At 48.2% G+C, this 20422-nt stretch overlaps 1 protein-coding gene and 1 long non-coding RNA gene across 3 annotated transcripts in view; one reads left to right on the forward strand and one right to left on the reverse strand.

Annotated features, from left to right (window-relative positions):
• The window catches only part of schip1 (schwannomin interacting protein 1), a 113904-nt gene that overhangs the window by 80242 nt on the left and 13240 nt on the right, over positions 1–20422 (forward strand). For both annotated transcript variants that reach the window (XM_057048814.1, XM_057048816.1), the window contains exon 9: positions 10429–11211. In XM_057048814.1, the coding sequence (XP_056904794.1) occupies positions 10429–11211 (783 nt within the window). The remainder of the gene's footprint in view (positions 1–10428; positions 11212–20422) is intronic.
• LOC130534566 (uncharacterized) lies at positions 13401–15838 on the reverse strand. The gene is made up of 3 exons (XR_008952921.1): positions 14977–15838; positions 13903–14065; positions 13401–13798 (listed from the first exon to the last, which is right to left on the reverse strand). It is a non-coding gene; the product is annotated as an uncharacterized LOC130534566 (long non-coding RNA).

The raw sequence follows: 20422 nt of genomic DNA on the forward strand, positions 1-20422 counted from the left end.
AGTGGAAATCACAGCACAGATTCCCTGATTTCTGGTAAATAAATCAATATACCAGTGAAGCCGTGGTGGGAGATTACATTTAATCTGATTCGGCAACCAGATTGTTTACAATTATCAGCCTTTACACTTAAATGGGAAACAGATAAAGTTCACTAATTTGCAACAAGTTTCAGAACCAAAATCTGAGATAAATCTGCACATTTATGAAGCTGTGCGAAGCCAACTGGGGTAAAATTATGGTTTGCAGATTGCACATGTCCACATATGCTGCGCTTCCCTATTTCCTCTAATTACCCATCTGTCCATCCATCCCCACATCCTTCTTCTTTTCATCCACCACTGCACCCACCCACTGTTACAAAACTCTTCTTTTGGCGTCGTAATAGCGCCCCGCAGCAGACGGACACTGGGGAGCGACATGTGACCGGGCGGAGCTACGGGACAAAGTCACCCACGCGCAAAACTAACCTGCCTCCGAGTTTGTCTCAGAACAGGAAATGTAGATGGAGGTGATGTAAATGAGCTCGGCGTTTTAAGCATCGCTGCACTTTTTCTTTCTCACCACAAGACTTCACATCCAGTGCTGTCTAAGCTGTTTTAGACGTGTGTGTGTGTGTGTGTGTGTGTGTGTGTGTGTGTGTGTGTGTGTGTGTGTGTGTGTGTGTGTGTGTGTGTGTGTGTGGAGACTGACTCTCACACTAGTAGTGTCAGTATGATTTTCCTGCATCCACAGCTGTGCACACCTGTGTGTGTGTGTGTTGTGTGTGTGTGTGTGTGTTTGCACGTTGATGTTATTAGTGTTTGCGCTCCTCTGTGGATTTATCATTAATGCGAGTCTTTGTCTGGTGCAGAAACGGGAAAGTCAGCTGCCCCGAATCAGATCACAGCAGCAATAATTCTCACCATTTGTGAATTTAATGTCTAATATATATCAAGGTTTAATATCTAGCATGTTTTTGCACAAAAACACAACATTGCACCCAATGATGTGAACACACACATCAACTGTGCTAATCAGGTAGGACAGGTTGCATCTGTGTGACCCAGTTGGATTCATTTAGCTGGAAAATCAGAATAAATGGTAACTTACTGATACCTAACAAAGGTGGAGAATTTCTTTAAATGGTCACAAATTAAGTTAGATCAACACTTGTTTGCTCAGTCTTATCAAATAGGCTGTGCCTTGTGCTAGAATATGTTATTGAAATGTGTCACTAAACCACAATTGTGTAAAAGTAAAAGTCCATGATTTATGTGCTATCATGCTAATATGCTAATCTTTAGCTCAATGGCTCCATGCCGCTGGTGGGAGGCCATCAATTTGGAAGACAGGGATTACTCTTTTCACCTGACTGTTGCAATTAGTATTCAGCTCCAGTGTCCCTGGATATGAACCTGAATGCATCAGAGCCGTCTGGAATGCATTTCTGCTGCAACAAGCTAGCGTTTCCTCATTTTGGGGATTTAGCCCCGGTGCTGTCGATTCCTCTGTAGGGGCAGGAAGTCCCCTGTTAGAAGTCACCTGCTTATCATCGAGTTTTTCAGCTCGCAGACGGAGAGGAGAGCAGAGATCATTAGTTATGGCCAACACATCGGGAGCAGGAAGGGGATAATGGTGTAATGGCAGTGGCGGCAAGCGAGGAGCTGGGACAGCTGTGGAGCAGTCGGGGTAAAAATGGAGACGGACTGGATGTGGCGTAAGGATCTGTCTGTAGCCTCGCACTGCTGCCAGCTTAGCGATAACATGCATGAATAGACCCTAGGTGGAGGAAGATGGCAGGATGGGGGAAAAAAGCAGAGCAGAATTGACAGTTTGAAAGGAGCAAAGTGGTCTGAAAGCCTCCCACGTCCACACCCCCACCCCCCACCTCCGACTCCACCGCCGCCCTTGCCGGCTGAGGATGTTAGTGTCCATTAAACACGCTGCATGTTTACATAAATGCACCGCAACTTCCTGCTGTTTTTACCTCCGTCCTCACCTGCCTGTGACATCCACGCGCTGTAATTCAGCTAATTTGCCGCTGAACAAGTGGTGCTTTCAAACGGAATGCTCGGTTTTAAGGGATTTATCCTCCGTTCCGGTCACACTGAACAGGATGTGCTCTCACTGGGAGTAGCCTCTCCCCTGATTTAAAGTCATCTGGATCTATTTAAGTGCTGCAAAATGGGAAAGTGTTTGCATTAGCTGCAGCACAATGCTGCAAAGTCATACGTGCACTTGAACCCGGACGTGCGCGTGTTTTATCAGCTGTCCCTGCGTGTAACCGTGCGGGGCCTTTGCATGAGTCAGCAATATTGCCAAGTCCATTTGCTTCCTGATTCTTTCTGTCAGGTTAGCTCTCTCAATATTCTGCTAATGATCCCCCCCCCCCCCCCCCCCCCCACACACACACACACACACCTTTCCCGCCTGCGGGCTCGGTGCCCTCGCGGCAGACATTGGATTTCTGCGTCAGAAATGCGCATATATCCTGGAGGAGAGCGGGACGCTGTGGAATACTGACGAGGAGAAATGGAGCACAGGGCCGGTGAAGATGTGGAGAGGGTTTCTTTGAGACGCTCCGATGAAGGAGGGGTGGATGAAAGGGCGAGTAGTCATCGCGAGGAAGGCGATAATGGCTCCTCCAGGTGTGCTCCGCGCCCAGAATGGCAGAGGTGACATTTTCCCTTTTAAGTTCCACCGGCTTTTGGGAGCATGTCTGACAGGCCATTCTTTTCTGAAACAGATGCCGGTTACTTTTATGGCTTCTTAATGGTTCAGCCCGGATCCCCGGTTTGTGTGTTGTGGCCTCGGAGAAGCGAAAGTGTCAAAAGCGTCGGAGCGTTTGAAAGTTCTCTCCACGCGGCATTCAGCGATCTTCTTTTCTTCTTTTTAAAATAACAAACCAGCCCTGTATTACCTGTGCTACCCCCCAAATTAGCATGCTTCACCACCCCCACGTAGCCAGCGCTGGCGGGCCCACCTGGTTGGCAGTCTCCATGGAATGGATTCATTATCAAATGACAGATGTTAATTGCAGAAACTATCATTTCACACAAACTCTGGCCGTTTATTACCTCGTTTTTCTATTATCGGAGCTCTGCGGTCACGGATTAGCTCTAATCATCACTGCTGTCTTTCATAATCCGCATGAAAGGAAGACGATTATCATTTTAAATGTTATAATCTGATCTTTTTTGCTAATCTCTGTCTTTTATCTTTCCATTATTTGCATTTCTAATACGTCATAAGTAAATTCTACCTGCTTGGGGTCATTTTTTACATTCATTCAGTGACAACTGTAGCAGATAATGAATACTGGTGAGTCTCCTCATTTTATTCTGCTTTCAAAGGCGTTGGATTAAGCTAGATATGCTAGTTGTTGCGCTGGTGTTTCTGTGGCACCTGAGTTCTGAGGGTGACACAGAGAAGCGCCACTCGCTGCTTCATGCCTGCGCATAAAGCACAGCCTCTCCATTCGATTGCACCTCTTCCTCAAATGTTATCCTTTCCTCCCACTCCTCGTCCTGTAATTTGCTTCTTAAATCAGCCCGGCCGCCTACTCTACCGCTTTCTTTTTTTTTGTTTGATTTTTTTTTTTAAAGAGAGAAGGTGAAAAATAGCAGGTGCCAGGGCTGAACAAAACACCAGAGGAGTGGTCCAATTTAGAGTGGGCAGTAAATTGCATGGACATCTGTGCACGGTGAAGGCTTGGAGTGGAGCAGAGAGCAGGATGGCTGTGTAGACTTGCCCGTCTGTGGCGCTGGCGAGGCCGTGGCGGATGCCAGGCAGGCAGCAGTACGTCTCTGGACTGGGCCCTGATCCTCTCCACACATGCAGGAGGCTTCATGTGCAGTTTCTTGACCAGAGTTTTGTCCTCCTTTCTAAGGTCCTTGAAAACTTGTCAGTATTTTAGTGTTTTTTTATTTATTTCATAATCCAACAATATGATGAACTTTGTATCTGGCAGCAGGAATCAGGGGGACAACAGGAAGATCTTATTACACACGAGCAGCTGATACCACCAGGAAAGAGAGAATAATCTTAAGAATGTTAGTCTTTCCTCAAGGACATGTGAGAGTTCTTGAATGGGCTTATAAATATCATCATAAGCAAATTACAAATTAAATTCCAGTATTGTTACTAAACTTGTAACTAGAGTTAAACCAAGATTTAGCCAAAACATTACAAACAACTGTGTTTTTCAGAGTGGATTTGATTAATTAGCATCTGCATCTCACTGTTTCTACGTATAATTCCAAACGTTACGTGACGCCCCTGCAGCAGTAACAATGGAGTCTTGCATGGATCTTCCTGCAGGCCCGATGGAATCCTCTCCAATTTGGACCAGTTCCACGGATTTTCAAATTTCTCTCCTCCAATTGGCAAAATGTTCCGATGGGTCCAAATGGTTCCGAATGTTCCACTGCCCCCATTCTAGTCACCCCTCCCCACCCCTGAGGAGTCTGCATCACAATCACGCATCCTCAGCTCGTCCACCATATTTGTTCTGATTCCTGTACGTCGTCCTCTTTGAAGCTATTATTTTAGATTAGCGCCATATCCTGTACATCATAATCATCTTAATAAGGAAATTCGACAAGTTGGCTCCTGATTTGTGTCCTTTTTACATGACTTTCTGAAGACAGTATACGGTATGTGTGAACGCTGCATAAACACATGATAAAATACTCCCACCATTCATTTCACACTTCGTTAGCAAGCGAAATTGTTGCCTCGTATGGACGATCGATATCATAAAACAACAAGATATTAGCAGTTCAATCCCAGACAGGCGCTGGCGTGCAACTGGGTGCAATTTCCAAACCACGATAGCCTTCGCGGCATATGAGCACGCACATCGTTTCACACATGTGCTCATTCGCACGTGCCTGTTGTTGCCTTGGAAATCACGCAGAGGCGCTCAAACCCACACACACACACCTTTGCTCCACATTGCTTTGCTCTCTGATTTGAATGGAGTAAATAATCACCGTTTCAGGGGGTGATTGATGGCTGCTCCCGGTGGTTCGACCACCCTTTCTCTCCGGAACGCCGGGTCAATCGGCACGGTTAAGGCTCCGACCTCTATTGTGGCCGCCTGACGTCTCTATTCATCATGTAGAAGTCTGCATCCTGCCGCCGCTGCCTCGGTGCACGGGCTGCTTTGTGTGGCCCAGTTGGACATTAACATCTATTTGTTAGAATATTCCAAACATCTTTCATCCTCTAATTGCGCTGTTCTGATTCGTGATTGATTTGGTACAACATCTCTGCGCCAGAAGTCTGAAAGACCTTTCCTCCATCACTTGTTTTATTTTCAACCATTAATAGACGCTGTCAATATATCAAAAAATATTCCCATAAAAAGTGTCTCCATCTAAGCAATAATTGTTAGCTTGTGCACTTTTAATGAGCTTTGGAGAAAGTTTTTAAAAGCAGCTAAATTGTAATTTGTGTGTCATTAGAATGTATATTAGGATAAAGTAGAAACAGCAGCGATATCCAGGCTCAGCACAGGGCTTAATGGGCTCCAGAGCATCCTCTAGTGGCTCCTGTGATTGGAAATAGCTGGTTTTACAAAATGTGCCACAAAATCGACATGAATATTCAACTGTGATTAAGTTGAATTGATGCTACTAGCTAACCTGACTGTTGAAGCCGCTAGAGTCTGCTATTTGTGGCTCATATTTATTTATGTTACTATTTTTCAAAAGGAAAGAGATGATTCGGTCTTTTTAATCAGAGGAGGACGTGAAGATACAAGAGCAGATGTTCTGCCTGCTTTTTAACCTCCTTGTTTCCGACGCCTTGTGTTCTGTCTGGTCATTTAGGTCCACTCCGAGGTGAGCTCCCCACACTGGCCCCTGAAGACTGAGTACGGGGGGGGGGGGGGAATGCGGGTAGTTAAGCCTCCAAGGTCACTTTTAGTGTCTCTCCGTTAGAGTCAGTGCGTTTCTGACATGGCGGAGGCAGTTTCAATTTCTCACCAACTGTCAACGGCGCCCTGTTTTTAAATGCCTCCGAGACGGATGTGAGCAGAGGAAGATGTTTTCTGGTTTTACGGCGTTATCTGAGGGCTGTTCTTTCTCGCCGTTATCTCCCTGTCAGAGATAGGGTTTAGTGATTCCTGCGGCTGCTGCAGACAGACCCAAACAGGAAGACAGGGATGTAGATCTTGACCTGCTTCTGTCCGTTGGTGATCAGTAAATCCCACAGAACGCCACCTCGATCGTCACCTCTTCCTCAATGAAGCGAGGCAGGAAAAACAGAACGGAACGCTTGTTGTCTGGAGGTGGCTAAGGAACTGGCTCAAATTTGGATGTGAGCCTCTTTTCTAACACCGGTGCTTTTGTTAAATAACCGGGATTTTTGGAAAACCTCGGCGCATCTCCACCAAAATGAACCCAACATAATAACATGAGGGCTTATGTGGAATCACTGATTGGTGGAACATGCAGCATTTATTACGCTTCACTTTAACTGCATTAGGCCCAACCTGAAAAAATGAAATAAAGGGGGGGAAGGTCACATCATTATGAGAAAAAGCATTTTGCTTTCTTGTGATATTTTGCCTTTTTTCTTATAACATTACGACTTTATTCTCAAAATTTCTGTTTCATTTTTTTTAGATGTGGGCCTGAATATGACAATATTTGTGTTTTGACCATTTGGAAAAGAGATAAGAGAAGCTATCTGAAGTGAATGGACAATGATGTCCTGGTTCCTTGGACCATATTGGTGGGGCAACAAACGGAACAGGCCCTCAAAACAAGAGCAAGAGGTGATAATAACAGGTGGAACCCTCGCTGAGACCCTCAATAGATCCCTCCTCCAGTCAAGCTCGGCTGCCTGGAATCGGAAGGTACTACTTTCTCACATGGATGAATCCAGTGGGATTCAACTCCAATCAATGTAATCGGTGAGGAGAGATGGTACCCATCCTCCATTCATCTACAAGCTACGCGGCACCCAGCGAGGCGTGCAGAATGATGCGGAGGTCGTCACAACATCCCTGTAATCACGACGCTTGTTATTCAAATGTCACTCCAGCTCAGTTAACTTTTAACATAATCCGCCTCTCAAAATGCCTAAACTGCCAGCTGTTGCAACGCGAAGCCATCTCGCCACATCGTGGCTGCCATCTGTTTTCGCTAAACGGCATTAAACAAAATTGAGACGGAAATATAGTCAAATTAAATGTCTGTTTACATGATGTTGACAAGAATTGTTGATGAGGGTTGCGAGCATTTCGGGGTTACTGAGGTTACCGCTTAGATAACAATCGTGGGCAGATTGGGCGCTCTAATAATGGGCTGTTGAGCGAGTGTGTGCCAGAGGTCACCCTGCTCAGTTTGGGGTTGCTCACCCTTAAGATCTGATTGGCTGCCTAATGATGTGCCAGTTCAGGGGAAGGTGGGACCTTACGGCTGCCGAATTGCTCCCATTCACACCGTTCACACAAGTGTCAAACTGCACCTACACTAAAAGCTCACTCAGCTGTGAATTCAACGAGAAAAATAGAACATTATTCAGATTATATCAGCACAGACCGGCAAGAGGTCCCAGCTCAGAGATCTATTTTCAGTGTTTGGACACTTGCTTCTATATCGGCCATCCAAATTAGCCAGTCTGACTTTAACAAAGTTTGTCTTTTTGCAAATTTTTTGACCACAAGACAACTCCCCGCAGCCAGACTTCCGATCTGTGACAGGTTCTTGAGAACACCCAGGTTATTTTTAATAATTCACCCAGTTCTCTCTCCCTCTCCCCCCCGCGCTCTCTCTCTCTCTCTCCATCCTCCACTCTCTTCCTGACGCTTTGCAAGGTCAGTGGGTGCAGAAGGGTGGGCTTTAGTTGTGTGTTCTGTCGTCGTCGCTTTCAGAGCTGCGCGCTGCACTAGAGGATGAGGCCGGCCGCCGTGCGCGCAGGGAGCCGCCACACTCGCTGAATGTGCGCCAGGCAGCGCGTAGCGCGCCCGCTTCCGAACGCCGCTCCTCGGTAACACCAGAGCGATAGGACCCGGCCGTCGGGGGCGCTGGGGCTCCGCACAGGCGCGTCAGTGGAAGAGGACGCACTTTTCCAGACTCGATTTATTTACCCGCTGACGGAGGACAGCGAGAGACCGAACTGCTGGTTGGCTCATCCTCGCATCGAGGCAGAGGAGCGGCGCAGGTCTGACGGGATTGTGAGACGTCTGCTCCTTTTCTCCCCCCCCTCTCTATTCATCGCTGGACAGTCCACATCACGATGACTGGACTGAATTATCCCCCGGCACTCTGTCATTTCTCCTTAGTCAACCCTTCCGTCACCGCCACCCACACCTTAAAATAAAGCTGCCGGGGAACAGACCAGCACCGCCGGCGTCCTCCAGCTGGGATTTACACTTTACAATGTCTTGACTCTTCCTGACGCGACTTGGAAGCTACAACCATGATGACAGTGAGTACGGGTTTCGCTCAAACGGCGCCGACTCATTCTTCTTCAGCTCCACCAAAGCGAGCAAAGATAATTTAGGTTAATAATAACAGGTCTGTCTGGGGCTTTGTGGCTTCATTTGCCTCCGCGCTCCCCTGGCAGCGGGATGCTGGGCGTTTCTGGTTGCCGGGGTTTTCAGGTTCCTCCTGGGAGTTTTGAAGAACATTACATCATATGACAGATTAAAGGAACCCTTTCATATTATCAGCACCCAGTCTTAAATGTCACCCGCTGCCCAAATCGGGCTGCCAGATCGGATCACGCAACTGTCACGCATGCAGAAGTGGAGTGCGCTCGATGCGGGCTCAGACTGGGCGTGTGCGATCGCGCACAGAACCATTGCAAGCAGAGTTAGATATGGGTGAGGGGTGGGGATAAGGGGTCTTTGACATAGATAAAAACATCCTCCCGCCCGACTAACCCCAAACACCCGGCCGGCTGCGGGGTGGGGATCGGCGCAGCTGTCAATTTGCATGTATTCTTGTGATCCAGTCCCCCCGGTGTGCCTGCGCTTCGGTTAATCCCACAGCGGATCAGCTCTCCAGCTCCAGTCTAGCGTCGCCTCTCTTCCCCCACTCTCCCTCTCCCTCTCCGGCAGTGAAACACTTAACATGATTGCATTTTTTTAATGTGTCCATGTATCTCGGATAGCAGCGCGGAGGCTGACGAAGCCGGCCCGATATTTGGAAACGAGATCGCGGCACTTGGTGCTTTTACTACGTCAGACGGGGAAATCCAGCCGGATCCTCCGTGAATTTATTTCAACCAGTTAGGGGCGACGAAGCCGGGATGACGGGCTGGCTCGCAGCTCCGCCACAGGGACCGGTGTTCGCGCAGTGATCGGGGCGCGTTTGATGAGCACGGCGGTAAGAACGTCTACCGCTTCCTTGGATACATTAACGCACATTTCCAGTAAACCCAACCAGGTATTTGCGGCGCGCTCCCTTTGCAGGCTGCCGTAATTATGGCCGGGATCTTGCGCTGTAAAACACCGGCGCTCTCAGCGATTTTCCAGCATTAGGCCATAAGTAGGCTGGTAATGCTTCGTGCGCGCCCTTAAGCTCTCTCACACTTCGCATGGAAGCCTTTAGGAACTCCTGGTGTTGAGCCAGGACCTCGGGATTGAGGGTAAACACACAAACAGCAGGATAATCCACAATTTATTCTGGCATTGACGTAACTGATCAAGAAAGTAATAGTCGGGACAGCCTAAAAGCTAATGGTATTTATATCTTTCAACATGAATCACATGATGACGGGCTGATGACTTGCTAACAATACAAGTCCTCATCCTCCTGTGTCTACGCAGTGCAACAACAGTGTTTGGAACCAGTATCCAGGATGCTGAGTCATACTGGTGTGCACAGGTGTGGTCCAGTAGCCTTGCCTCATGCTTGTTATTGCAAGTTTATATTTCATTTCCAGCTTGTGTTGGCTGTGTGGACCCTCATGCATCTCAGTGGAGGAATAAACGTAATGATTCCAGAGGAGAGTGTTTCCATTCAGGTGTGGATTTGTTGACCGTCGTCAACAATGTGAATACTTTCACGAAGCGTGAACTGATCCGTCAGGTACAATGGGGCCCTTGTGGCAGTTAAGGTTGGGTTCATTTATACATGTCACAGCTAGAGCGATGTGTATTCACATGCCGGAGTTGCTCAACTCGGTTTCTCATTGATTGGCTGTGCAGAAGCGATGGGAAACCCAAACCCTGCACCCTCTAACTCTGTAACTGTAACCCTGTAAGAGACCGTGGACCCGAAGTCTAAAACTCTGAATCTGTATCTATAATAATCCTGTGGTCTAAAAAAGTTCCTTTGGGACAGGAAGTGCACTGGCTTCACTAATCTAGGTCTACACGCTTCCTTAAATTGTCTTTCATTTTCCTTCTCTACATCCTTCTTGCTTCTGTTTTGCTGGTCTGTGTATTTCTCCACTTCACACCCCCCCTCTCTCCTTTCTTGTTCCAGGATTACCGGGAGGATGGCATGGACCTGGGGAGCGATGCATCCAGTCGCTCCAGCTCGGAGTCCAACTCCAACAAGGTTACCCCTTGTTCCCCATCTCTTGACCTTGCCGCTTTGGAAGTCTACAAATCCTCCCCATCTCTAGACCTGGTCACCTTAGAGGACTACGAGGAGGATGAGGACTACCAAGAGTACAAGAAGAAGGTGATAGAGGAGTGGGAGAGTGAGTATGGTGAGGACTACACCTCTCCACAACCTCTTCCTGGGGAGGATGGTGGGGGAGGCGTTGGGATCGACAATCCTGAAGAGGGCTACGGGAAGACACTGAGCAGTCGTAGCCTTGCTGAAGAGTTCCAGGAAGTGAAGACTGTCCCAACCCTCCCAGCCTCCAGAGGAAGCACTGCCACCTCGGTGGAGGTTGCACCAGAGGAACTGAAACAGAACGGCAATCTGATTTTGCCTGGGACCAACCGACTCCACTCGCCAGGTACGCTGCAGGAGGGCACAGGGACCCACAGGCCCAGCAACCGCAGTTACAGCCGAGGCAGAGGTGGTCGCAGCTTCGGCACCAGTGGAGGCGGAGGAGGTGATGGAGGGAGCAGTGGAGGGACCGGGGGAAGGATTGGGGGATACAGGGAGGAGGAGTGCGTAGAGGAGGAGCCTCTGCCCACCATGGACTGGGCAGCCCTGGAGAGACACCTGGCTGGGCTGCAGTGCAGAGAGCGGGAGAACCAGAACCTCAACCAGAACCAGAATCACAACATGGGCAAGAACCACTATACTTCGGTGAGTTTCCGCCTTTTCAGAGTGTATTTGCGTGTTCCTTCTCCCTCAATGAAAAGCTCTTTGGGCAGTAATAAACCAGCTGTTATCTGTGTCAGATGGACCTTGGAAACCCGAGGTTAGGTTAGCTGGAATAAGAAAGAGGGATTAGTTGGTTAATGTGGCGCTAAGCTATGTGGCCATTATGGCCAATGTCCGGCCAACAGAGGTGCACTGCTTCAGAAAATACCCATGAGGAAACCAGACATAGGCACTTTCAGAAATCAGAAAAATCACTGAAAACAGAAGTAACGAAGGAATCATTTCTTGGGTGTTTTTCAGCATCATTTGTATTCACTTGTCTGCAAGTTCAATATTGTTGACATGCGCTGTTCAACCAGTAGAGGGCAGTGCTGCATAGACAGAAGTCTCTTCTTTGGCCTTTACCTTCACTCAGTGATAAATTTAGGATTAACCCACAATCTTATAACGTCAATCAGTTTAAATAATATGAATAGTTGGTCTTTAAATGCACAAAGGTTTTTTTTGCAGTTCATGTGTCACTAAGGACAACGTGTACCAACACCACCGTCCTCCTTCGGTATGCGAGCACCAAGACCTTTTCCTCAGTGCACACAGACAATGGCTGCAGCCAGGGCCATTGTGAGTTTGTTGTGTGCGTTGTGTGCTTTTGTTTGTGTGTCCCGGAGGCCCCCTCCGTCTCCCTGAGGCATGTCAGGAATGCGGCAGGAGAGGCGGAGGGGGATAAGCGGGAAGGAAAGTGAGCGGAAAGGACAGGGGAGACGGTATCTTTCAGCTCAGGGGCCACATGGCTCATGGGTGTCAGTGTTCATTACCTGCTGACTCCATGCCACAGTTCATTTTATTCCCTCGGTCTCTCTCTGTGTCTCTCGGTCTCTCTCTCTGCCCCCTACCCATCCCCAGGCAGTGGGCTGTGTTATAATTGACCTGGGTGGAGGAAACTCTCTAGAAAGGGTCCCTCTGTCATCTGCACACACAATTCCACACACAGACACACACATGCTCTGCACCATTATACAGTCCTGTCTGGTCTCTGCTGGTGTCTCCCTCCTGAGAGCATGTAAGTCCTCTGCTGGTGTCGTTTTTCCCTCCTGCCCTGAGCTTTGTGCTGAGCTTCCGATTTTGATGTTCAGACAAAGATAAGAAATTGGAATTAGCTGTGTAATCCCACTTTAGCTGCAAGCAGAAGATAGCAAAACAAAAAAAAAATACAGAAGCTCATATCCTCAACAATCCCACTCCCATAGGCTTTAAAAACGTAGCATGGTTCCTATCAGCATAATTGAGCCTTTATAGTCCTGTTTAAGCTTTAATCACGGAACTAGAACAGCTGCAGTATAGATATTTGTTGTATTTCCCCATCCAAGGGCATCTCAGGACTTTAATCTCAGTATTCCAGAATTAAGAGGGCCGCTGCGGGGGAAAAAAAGAGTCTGGTCCTTTTAAAATGTTAAATATTTAGTCATGCACTCAGGCAGGACCCACCAGTGAGTGTGCTGGTGTGTGGAAGGGTCTGTCTGTCTGGGATGTTTGCCGCGTTCCGGAGGGACTGAGATATTCACGCTTCAGCAGAGCTTCAAAAGCATCTGTGCTTCCAGAAAGACAGAACACATCGAAGCTCAGAGCGAATAATCTGCTGGCGGTCGCCAGGCGCCTGGGGACCGGTCGTGCCGCCCTCATGGCAGGAGGGACGCGGCACACAAACGGCTGCCAGGTCCATATGTAGGTGATGTCATCCTCCCAGTCAACAGGTAATCCACCTTCCTCCCGTTACTGCAACACAAAACCAGTAGATTAGGACTGCGCCATAGAGCCATATCGGTCAGGGTGTGGCGTCCAGCTGCTGTAATCAGCATCTGCCCGCCAGCTGTCGGGTCAACAGGTTTCCCAGGAATGAGGGCCGCGTTGACCCGTTCCTCATTTGCTCCTAATGAACTCCGGAGCCATGTGGTAGAGAGGGGCCCCGGAGGGACCTGAGGAACACCACCGCTGACCTTTAAATTGCCGGCACACCCCTGAAAAGTCAACAACAACATTTTTCTTCCGATCCAAAGGCAGAGCCGGGTGGTATGGATTGGCTCACCTGATCCCCAAAATAATATGAAACTAATACCTGGAGCGCACACACCCAGAATTAGTCACGTCCTTTAAAAACAGGCCCACCAGCAGGCAGCGATTCAGATTTCCTTTATTTGTCCCACAACGGGGAAATTTATGGCGCAACAGCTGCGAAAACACACAGAGGAAAAGGCATTCAGGATTGCAAGGATAAAAATAGAACAATAAGTAATAATAAATACATAATACATAAAAAATATATAATAATCCCAGATGTCAGGGCACTGCTGAGACCTGCCGCGCCACAACGAGATCCATCACGCCGCCGAGGCAGCCGCCACACATGCTGACTCACTAATGCCGGCATCTGCTAAACCAATAACATACATATTCATACGCCGCCATACGAGGGGAGGAGAACCCGCTGTGCTCTCTGTCCATGTTTTCCAATCGCAGCGGGGATTCGAGGGCGCTCCAACGTGGTAAAATCACTCTTTGGCTTCGTGTGTAGCTGAGGAAAAAAGTGGAATCATGGGAGATCTTTATTTTGGGAGCCAAATCAGCATTTGAGACATCATGAGATTAAAAATAATGAGGTTTTAAGTGCATATTCACCGAGATGTAACAGATTCCTCATCTGTTTCCAGCCGTAAAGGTCAATGAACTTCTCCTTACAAAGCGCTGCCACGCACACCATGATATGAGCAGTTGAAAGGCCAAGAGCTGATCCAAATTATAGAAGTAGAGAAGTACTCTGTCCCAGAATAGCACTCAGGGGCTGTAATGCTAGGATAAGGGAAAAAAGAGAGGTTAGCAGAGAGATTTCTCTCGACACTGTGATTATGTACAAGTTCAGCTGTGTGAACTGAGCTCATCCCTCCGCAAACAACCTAACTACTACCTTCTTCTTCTTGTGGGAGAGGAGGAGCAAAGAGATGGAGGAAATAAGGGAAGTTACGGAGGGGCAAACCTGCGAGGGGGACATCGATCACAGGGTGGATTCAAGGAGGGGAGTGGGGGTGAGAGGAGACCAGGAGAGGAGACCAACAAGTGGGAGGAGGCTCCAGAGACGCCGGGGGAGGCGTTCTGCCAGGTGTGGAGAGCACTTTGGCGACTGGTTCAGCCCCCCAGGCTCAGCCGCAGAGGGAGTGTGTACATGCAGCGGTACCGGCTGGAACACGCCCGGCCCTCACAGCTCACACACACACTGGACTCTTTCTGCTTTAGAGTCAAGTGGTATGCACGTTCACACCAGCAGCTCCCAGAGGATAGCTCTTGTTTTTGTTCTCTGATGGTATCCTGACAGTCTGCCACTGTTGGCAGATATATTTTTATCCTCAGTGGAGTATTAACCTCAACCTTGGAGTCCTCACAGCAAGCCGGGCACTTGACTCAGGTAAACCACGCTCCTGTCTAACGCCTGCATGCCAAACCAAGCCTTTCGAAGCTCCAATTATCTTGTTTGACTTGACGTTCTACGGATGAGCATAGAGAGCAGGTTCATGCCTGTCGGCAGCGTCTGGTTCTCGTCTGGCAAATCAAAGATAACACGAAATATTCGCAGCGCACGCCTTTGATTTAGCCTGTGCGAAACGAGAAAGCGCTGACGGACCTTAAAAACCTCACAGAACTCCCCTCTGTGCTTTAAACAAACGTTTTCCCTTTTAAATCGCCTCTCCTGCCACTCACCGCCAGATTTGCATAGGTCCTGCACGCATTCCCGTGTCTGTGCCGGCCAGAGCTAAACACACCTCATGATGCCAGCAGAAACAGAATAAAGACGGGCAGCAGCTGTTCGAGTTTTCAGTGACCTTGTCAGTGATGGTCTGTTGGCAGAGGAAGAAAAGAGCAGGGTAGGAAAAACACCGGCAGTGACTGCCTTAAATGGGTAAAATTGCTTTTGCGGAGCCGAGCGGGCGGCCATCCCTCCCTCTCGCTCTCTCAGGCGGTGATTCAGCACCATCAGACCAGCCAAATGCGCTTCGGTCCGCTTGGGGTTTGTCGCAAGTTCAGAGGGGGGAGGGGCCCACGGCGGCCTCCGGAGCGGGTCAATCTCTTCTCTGTTGAGTCTGGAGGGGGAACACACCTGCGTGCATGCGCGTTCGTGCACCTGTGCATGTGCTGACATGCATGTTGAGTTTGAAACTGGCTTATCTGGTGTTAAAGTACAGGTCAATCAGCTCAAAAACATGAACCTGAAGTTGTGGTGGAAGGTTACAGAAGCCCAATCACCTGTTTGCGCAATAGCTGACTCTTTGGCCCTATATCGCAATAATATATACGGTTACATTGGCCAGGCATGACTTGAGTCATATCAGCTGGGGTTTATCAGACACAGATACACTCATTGCCTGATTAGCCCCAGCGGTGTGTCAAGATTCAAACAAACACACCCTCCGCCTGAAGTATCTACGGATGAGGTCGATCCCAGACGAGGCCTCTACGTTATAAAGTCACGTTCTTCTGCTTTTCTTTCTTCTGTTTTCCAACAACCGTCTTGTTCCCTCCTAATTGGCGCCTTCCTCAAGCTGTCAGGAAGCATTACAGCCGCGTGTTCACACAGCCAAAATCCAGCAGGAGATCCCCCCCCCATTCCCCCGTCCTCGCTCTCCCTCCCCCCACCTTCAACTTATAAAAACTATCAGAGAGGAGCGGGCCGTGAGTGGCAGAGCGTGCTGGGGAGGAAATAAGGATTTACATGGCAGCGGCGAGGAGGCCTCTAATGCTGTAACTTGTGTTAAACTGTGGCATGGGGCACAGTCGCCAAACACACACGCACACACACACACACGTGCGCTGACTAGACAGAAATAAAAATAAACACAAGGTTTATTGTGAGAAGGAAACTAAATCAGAGCTGGAGGTACAGAAAGTGTTTATGTCCTCAGAGCAGTGAAGAATTCTAAACTATCCATGAGTTCACAAGACACACACATGCACACACACGAGCACTGGCCCCATTTTGAGCTTCTATGTACATCTGCTAATGCAGTGGAGCTGAAATATGAATCGGTAGGCCATAATTACCTCGCTCACGTGTGTGTGTGTGTGTGTGTACGCGTGCGTGTCGGTTGGCTAGACATTTAGAATAATTTTACATCTGGGTAAATGCTAAGAATACAACCCCACACACACACCAAGACAGCTACGGAGCATAAAGGGTGATTTAGATTTAAACCACAAACCGTTAGCGTCAGCCTGGAATACACACAGATGACAAATTCTAGGATAAATGAGTTCAAAGCAATGCAATGGCTCCCCTCAAAATAACTGCCAGCTAGCTTTTATTGTCTTCTACATGATTTGTTGCATTTCAGGCCTCGGTGATTACAAGGACAGGAGGTTGACAGCGGCTCTTTGTTCAAGGACAGGAAGCAAATAAAAGCTTGTTGTAGTTTCACAGACACCTGTGACTTCCTGTTGACTGCAGAGCAAAAGAGAGACGCACAGTCGGAGCAGTAATGAAATGTTCCAGACTTTGCATGTCACCCAGATGTCTACGCTTTGATTTGATTGGATTTTCAGTTAAAACAGCACCTGAAGTAACCTTCTTTCTCAATGCTTAATTTAAGAACCCTGTGTGTCAGCCCGTGCAAACCTCTGAAAACTGTCGACAGTCTCGAATTTAATCGGTCCAGTAAATGTTGGCGGCATCTAGTGGCAAGGCTGGTTATTACACGAGTGTCAGAGATCCTTAAGTGGCAGGAAACAAATTACTTCCAAAAATATTCACGTCAGTGGTTAATGGTGTTGATGTGTTTAGAAATTAGCATTGGCAATTTTAATGTTTTTTATTTTTGTTCCACTTAAATGATTATAATTTGTCCCTTCTGGGCTACTGTAGAAACGTGACAGTGCAACATTCCAAGGAGGGAGACCCCCAATAAACCTTTTTATATAAATATATTGTGTTACTATTTGCTTATTATTCACTGTGACTGCGATTTGAAACACTCGCGTCTCCAGACGTATTCTTTTTCAGCAGATGTAAATAGTCGATGAGCAAATTTGTTGACACATTCAAAAATGTGAAACAAATACTAACACAGCCTTGTGGTCACAGCAGGCCTCATTTGGAGCAACCTCCGGCGGCTGATCACAAGACAGAGGACACACACATACACACACTTTCACTCCATTGCCTTCCACATCACTTCTTCCCTGTCAGAGTCGGCTCATTACTGCCAGGATCTGGCCCTCACGCTGGGCCAACCTGCTTTGCTATGCGGCGCCGCTGAAGTCATCTGTGCCCCCGTCACCCCGCCGAGAACTACAAGACACGGGAGGTGAAAGAGAGGGGAATAGAGAGGGGTGCAGAGGGAGAACCCCCCCCCAACACCGTTTGTCAGAGAGACGGAGGAGGCAGTGTAGCGTGATGTTTGTTCCGTGACTACGCAGAGCGGGACGGGTCATTAGTTACATCATTTCCATCTTTTTCTCTGTACGCCATTAGCGGAACCACTGTGTTACTGGGGAATTATGATGAGGGGTTCATTATTTCTGTTTACATCTATTAATATCCCCGTGTTGCAGAGTTAAACACACAGTGGCGGGCCAGGATGAGGCTCAGATTGCGAGCTTGTCTGTCTTGTGCTCCAGCATAAATTAGTGTGTTTTAGCTTTAAGATCTGTGTATATCAGTACAAAGCCCTTAGATTTGCAGCCGGTGTGTGGGAGGTTGAAATGCAGCCTGTCTGTTGTCTCCAGTAAAGAATCTTTGTCAGAGATCTTCTTTAGACTCCTCACACCATCACACGTCCGACATCATTCAGCACTGCAAATTGCTAACGAGCACGTCATATCCTGCATTAGCTGCTGTTGTCTTTGAGTAAAGCGGTGTTGTCTTCACAGGCACCTGCAATATGACTCAAACTCTAACCTTTATAGCCACGGGAAGGTCAGCAGGTGGGGGTCGATGGAAAATTGCCACTGCAACGGTAACAGAGGGGGGTTGCCAGGACTGGTTATGTCACTGGAGTTTCACTGGTTGAATGTGCTTATTAGACATTTACAGAATACACTCACAGAGATGGATGCTGCGGGAGGCTGACACATAATTCAGTGGAATTCAGTCCGCGAATGAACATATATGGACGGGACTATAATCAAGTCACAAACTGTAACAGTCGTCAATAGTGAGCTCTTAAAACTCAAAAAGCTGGTTTAGCTACGCTTTTAAAACGTAAATATTCAATCCAGTTAGCATGTTTACTGGCACTTTTAAAGTCCACCTTTAGTTGCACTAATGCAATAATTCACTCACAAAAACCTACTGACCAATTGTCTTGGTTTATTGGCTCTATAGATGTGGTTTTTGTAATGCTTATTCAATATATACTTAAGGAATAACTACATATCGAAATAATCATTGATTCTTCCATAATCCCAAAAGGCTCAGAGGCTCCATTGTTATATCAGATGCTGCTATGTAACACGTTAGCTAATGCCACCTGACAGGGTTTACTGTAAGAAAAACAACCTTAGCGCTGGTCGTGCACGGATAATTAGTGTTCCGGGAGGGCTGCTGTGTCCGTCTGCCTCAGACGGGCAGCACACAGAAGGCCATATCAGAGCCGGTAATGTCCAGGCTTGAGCAGAGGGATCAGAGCAGGGAGCTCATCGATCCACTTCCAGGTCATTACACCCCAGAGTGGTCTTATCGGAGGGAAAAACAGCGTCACCCAACATAGATCAATAACTGGATTGAGAGATTTGGCCCGAGGAGGGGGCAAGATAACAGGAAATGCGTGTAGCTCTCCAAAAAAAGGAGAGGGGGAAGTCTGATGTGAAACAGATGTATGTTTGGCGGTATCATTCCACACATTCTGGTGCAAAGCTGTTCCACCGCTTTAAATTATTTGAGAGGACGGATTTGGGTGATGATCTGCTTGACAAATAGAAAACACGGCCTGAAGAAGTGACTGATAATCGTTGGGGATGGATGTTTAATGTTAAATAGGTTAGTGTAGCAGAATGGATGGAGGAGGAAGAGATTATGCGAGAGGTCAGCCTCGGTGTGGATTATGGGATGGCCATCTGCCACCATCAGATTATAATCCCACCGAGAGACAAATGGAGAATGGGGGCTGCGCGTGCCCTGGCGTGTTTATGCTACAACAGCGGAGGTAAAGATGGCAGATCGGTGAGGGAACGCCGCTCGGTGTCAGCACCGATGGGTGAAAACTGACAGATTATGAAGACAGATGAGGGAGAAAGTTCTCTCTGCTGCGGGAGTCTGGCGTGACTCTACACAAACGACATCCCAGCCCTGACACCAGCCGACCTCGCCCTCCGCACCTCCCTCCCTTTTTCCACCGCACACACTCAGCCAGCAGCAACCCCTCCCTCGTTTCAGGCCATACCAGGCAGAGAAAGGCAAGTGGGAGTGTGTTCTCTGTTTTCCCCTCCCTCCTCTCTCTCCCTCTCTCTCTCTCGTTGATGTTCTCACACTGATCCTCGCTCCCCTCCCTTTTTTGGGCTTTGGGAAGGCACGATCAGACCCTGCCCTTCTCTCTCAGCAAGCAGACAGTTTTTAAAAACAGAGCTAGACGTGAAGACCGAGCTGTCAGGCGTCGGTTGGGTTTTTTTTGCGATCTTTAGTTAAGGTTGAGGTTCCAGGGAGCGATCCCTCCCACCCCTCTGCTGGAATACCGCCTTGGGCTGGGAATCTCGTCCCAGTCCCGCTCCTGTTACCCTCCCCAGCTCAACCAGTCCTGCTGTAGGATGCTGTGAAGGATGGTCCACCAGGAAAACTGTTCCTACCAGGTACTTCTCAAAGTCTTTGCGTCATTTTTAGCAGCTAGATGATGCCATCCTATCTCCTCCGATTGTTGCGTCTTCTCAAACGAGCTAGAAGGCAGCGTAGAAGCCTCAAATTGCTGCGCACGTTTGACTCAACGCTCAGACTTTTGCGAAAGCGGGTTGCCGCATTCGACTCCTTTGCTTCGGATCTGACTGAAGGCCGGTTGCTAAGAGAACGCTTGACTCACATGAACAATGTGCAGCCTCCCTGGCAACATCGGTCCGTGCGAAGGAGGCGTGGGATGTGCACTCCGAACCCTGCATGTGCGCAATTATGTTGTTTGGGTATGGAATGTGTGTCAGCGGGCACATCACTAACGAACCAATCTAAATG

The sequence above is a fragment of the Takifugu flavidus genome, chromosome 12 (assembly GCF_003711565.1).
Source record: "Takifugu flavidus isolate HTHZ2018 chromosome 12, ASM371156v2, whole genome shotgun sequence".
Classification (NCBI taxonomy): domain Eukaryota; kingdom Metazoa; phylum Chordata; class Actinopteri; order Tetraodontiformes; family Tetraodontidae; genus Takifugu; species Takifugu flavidus.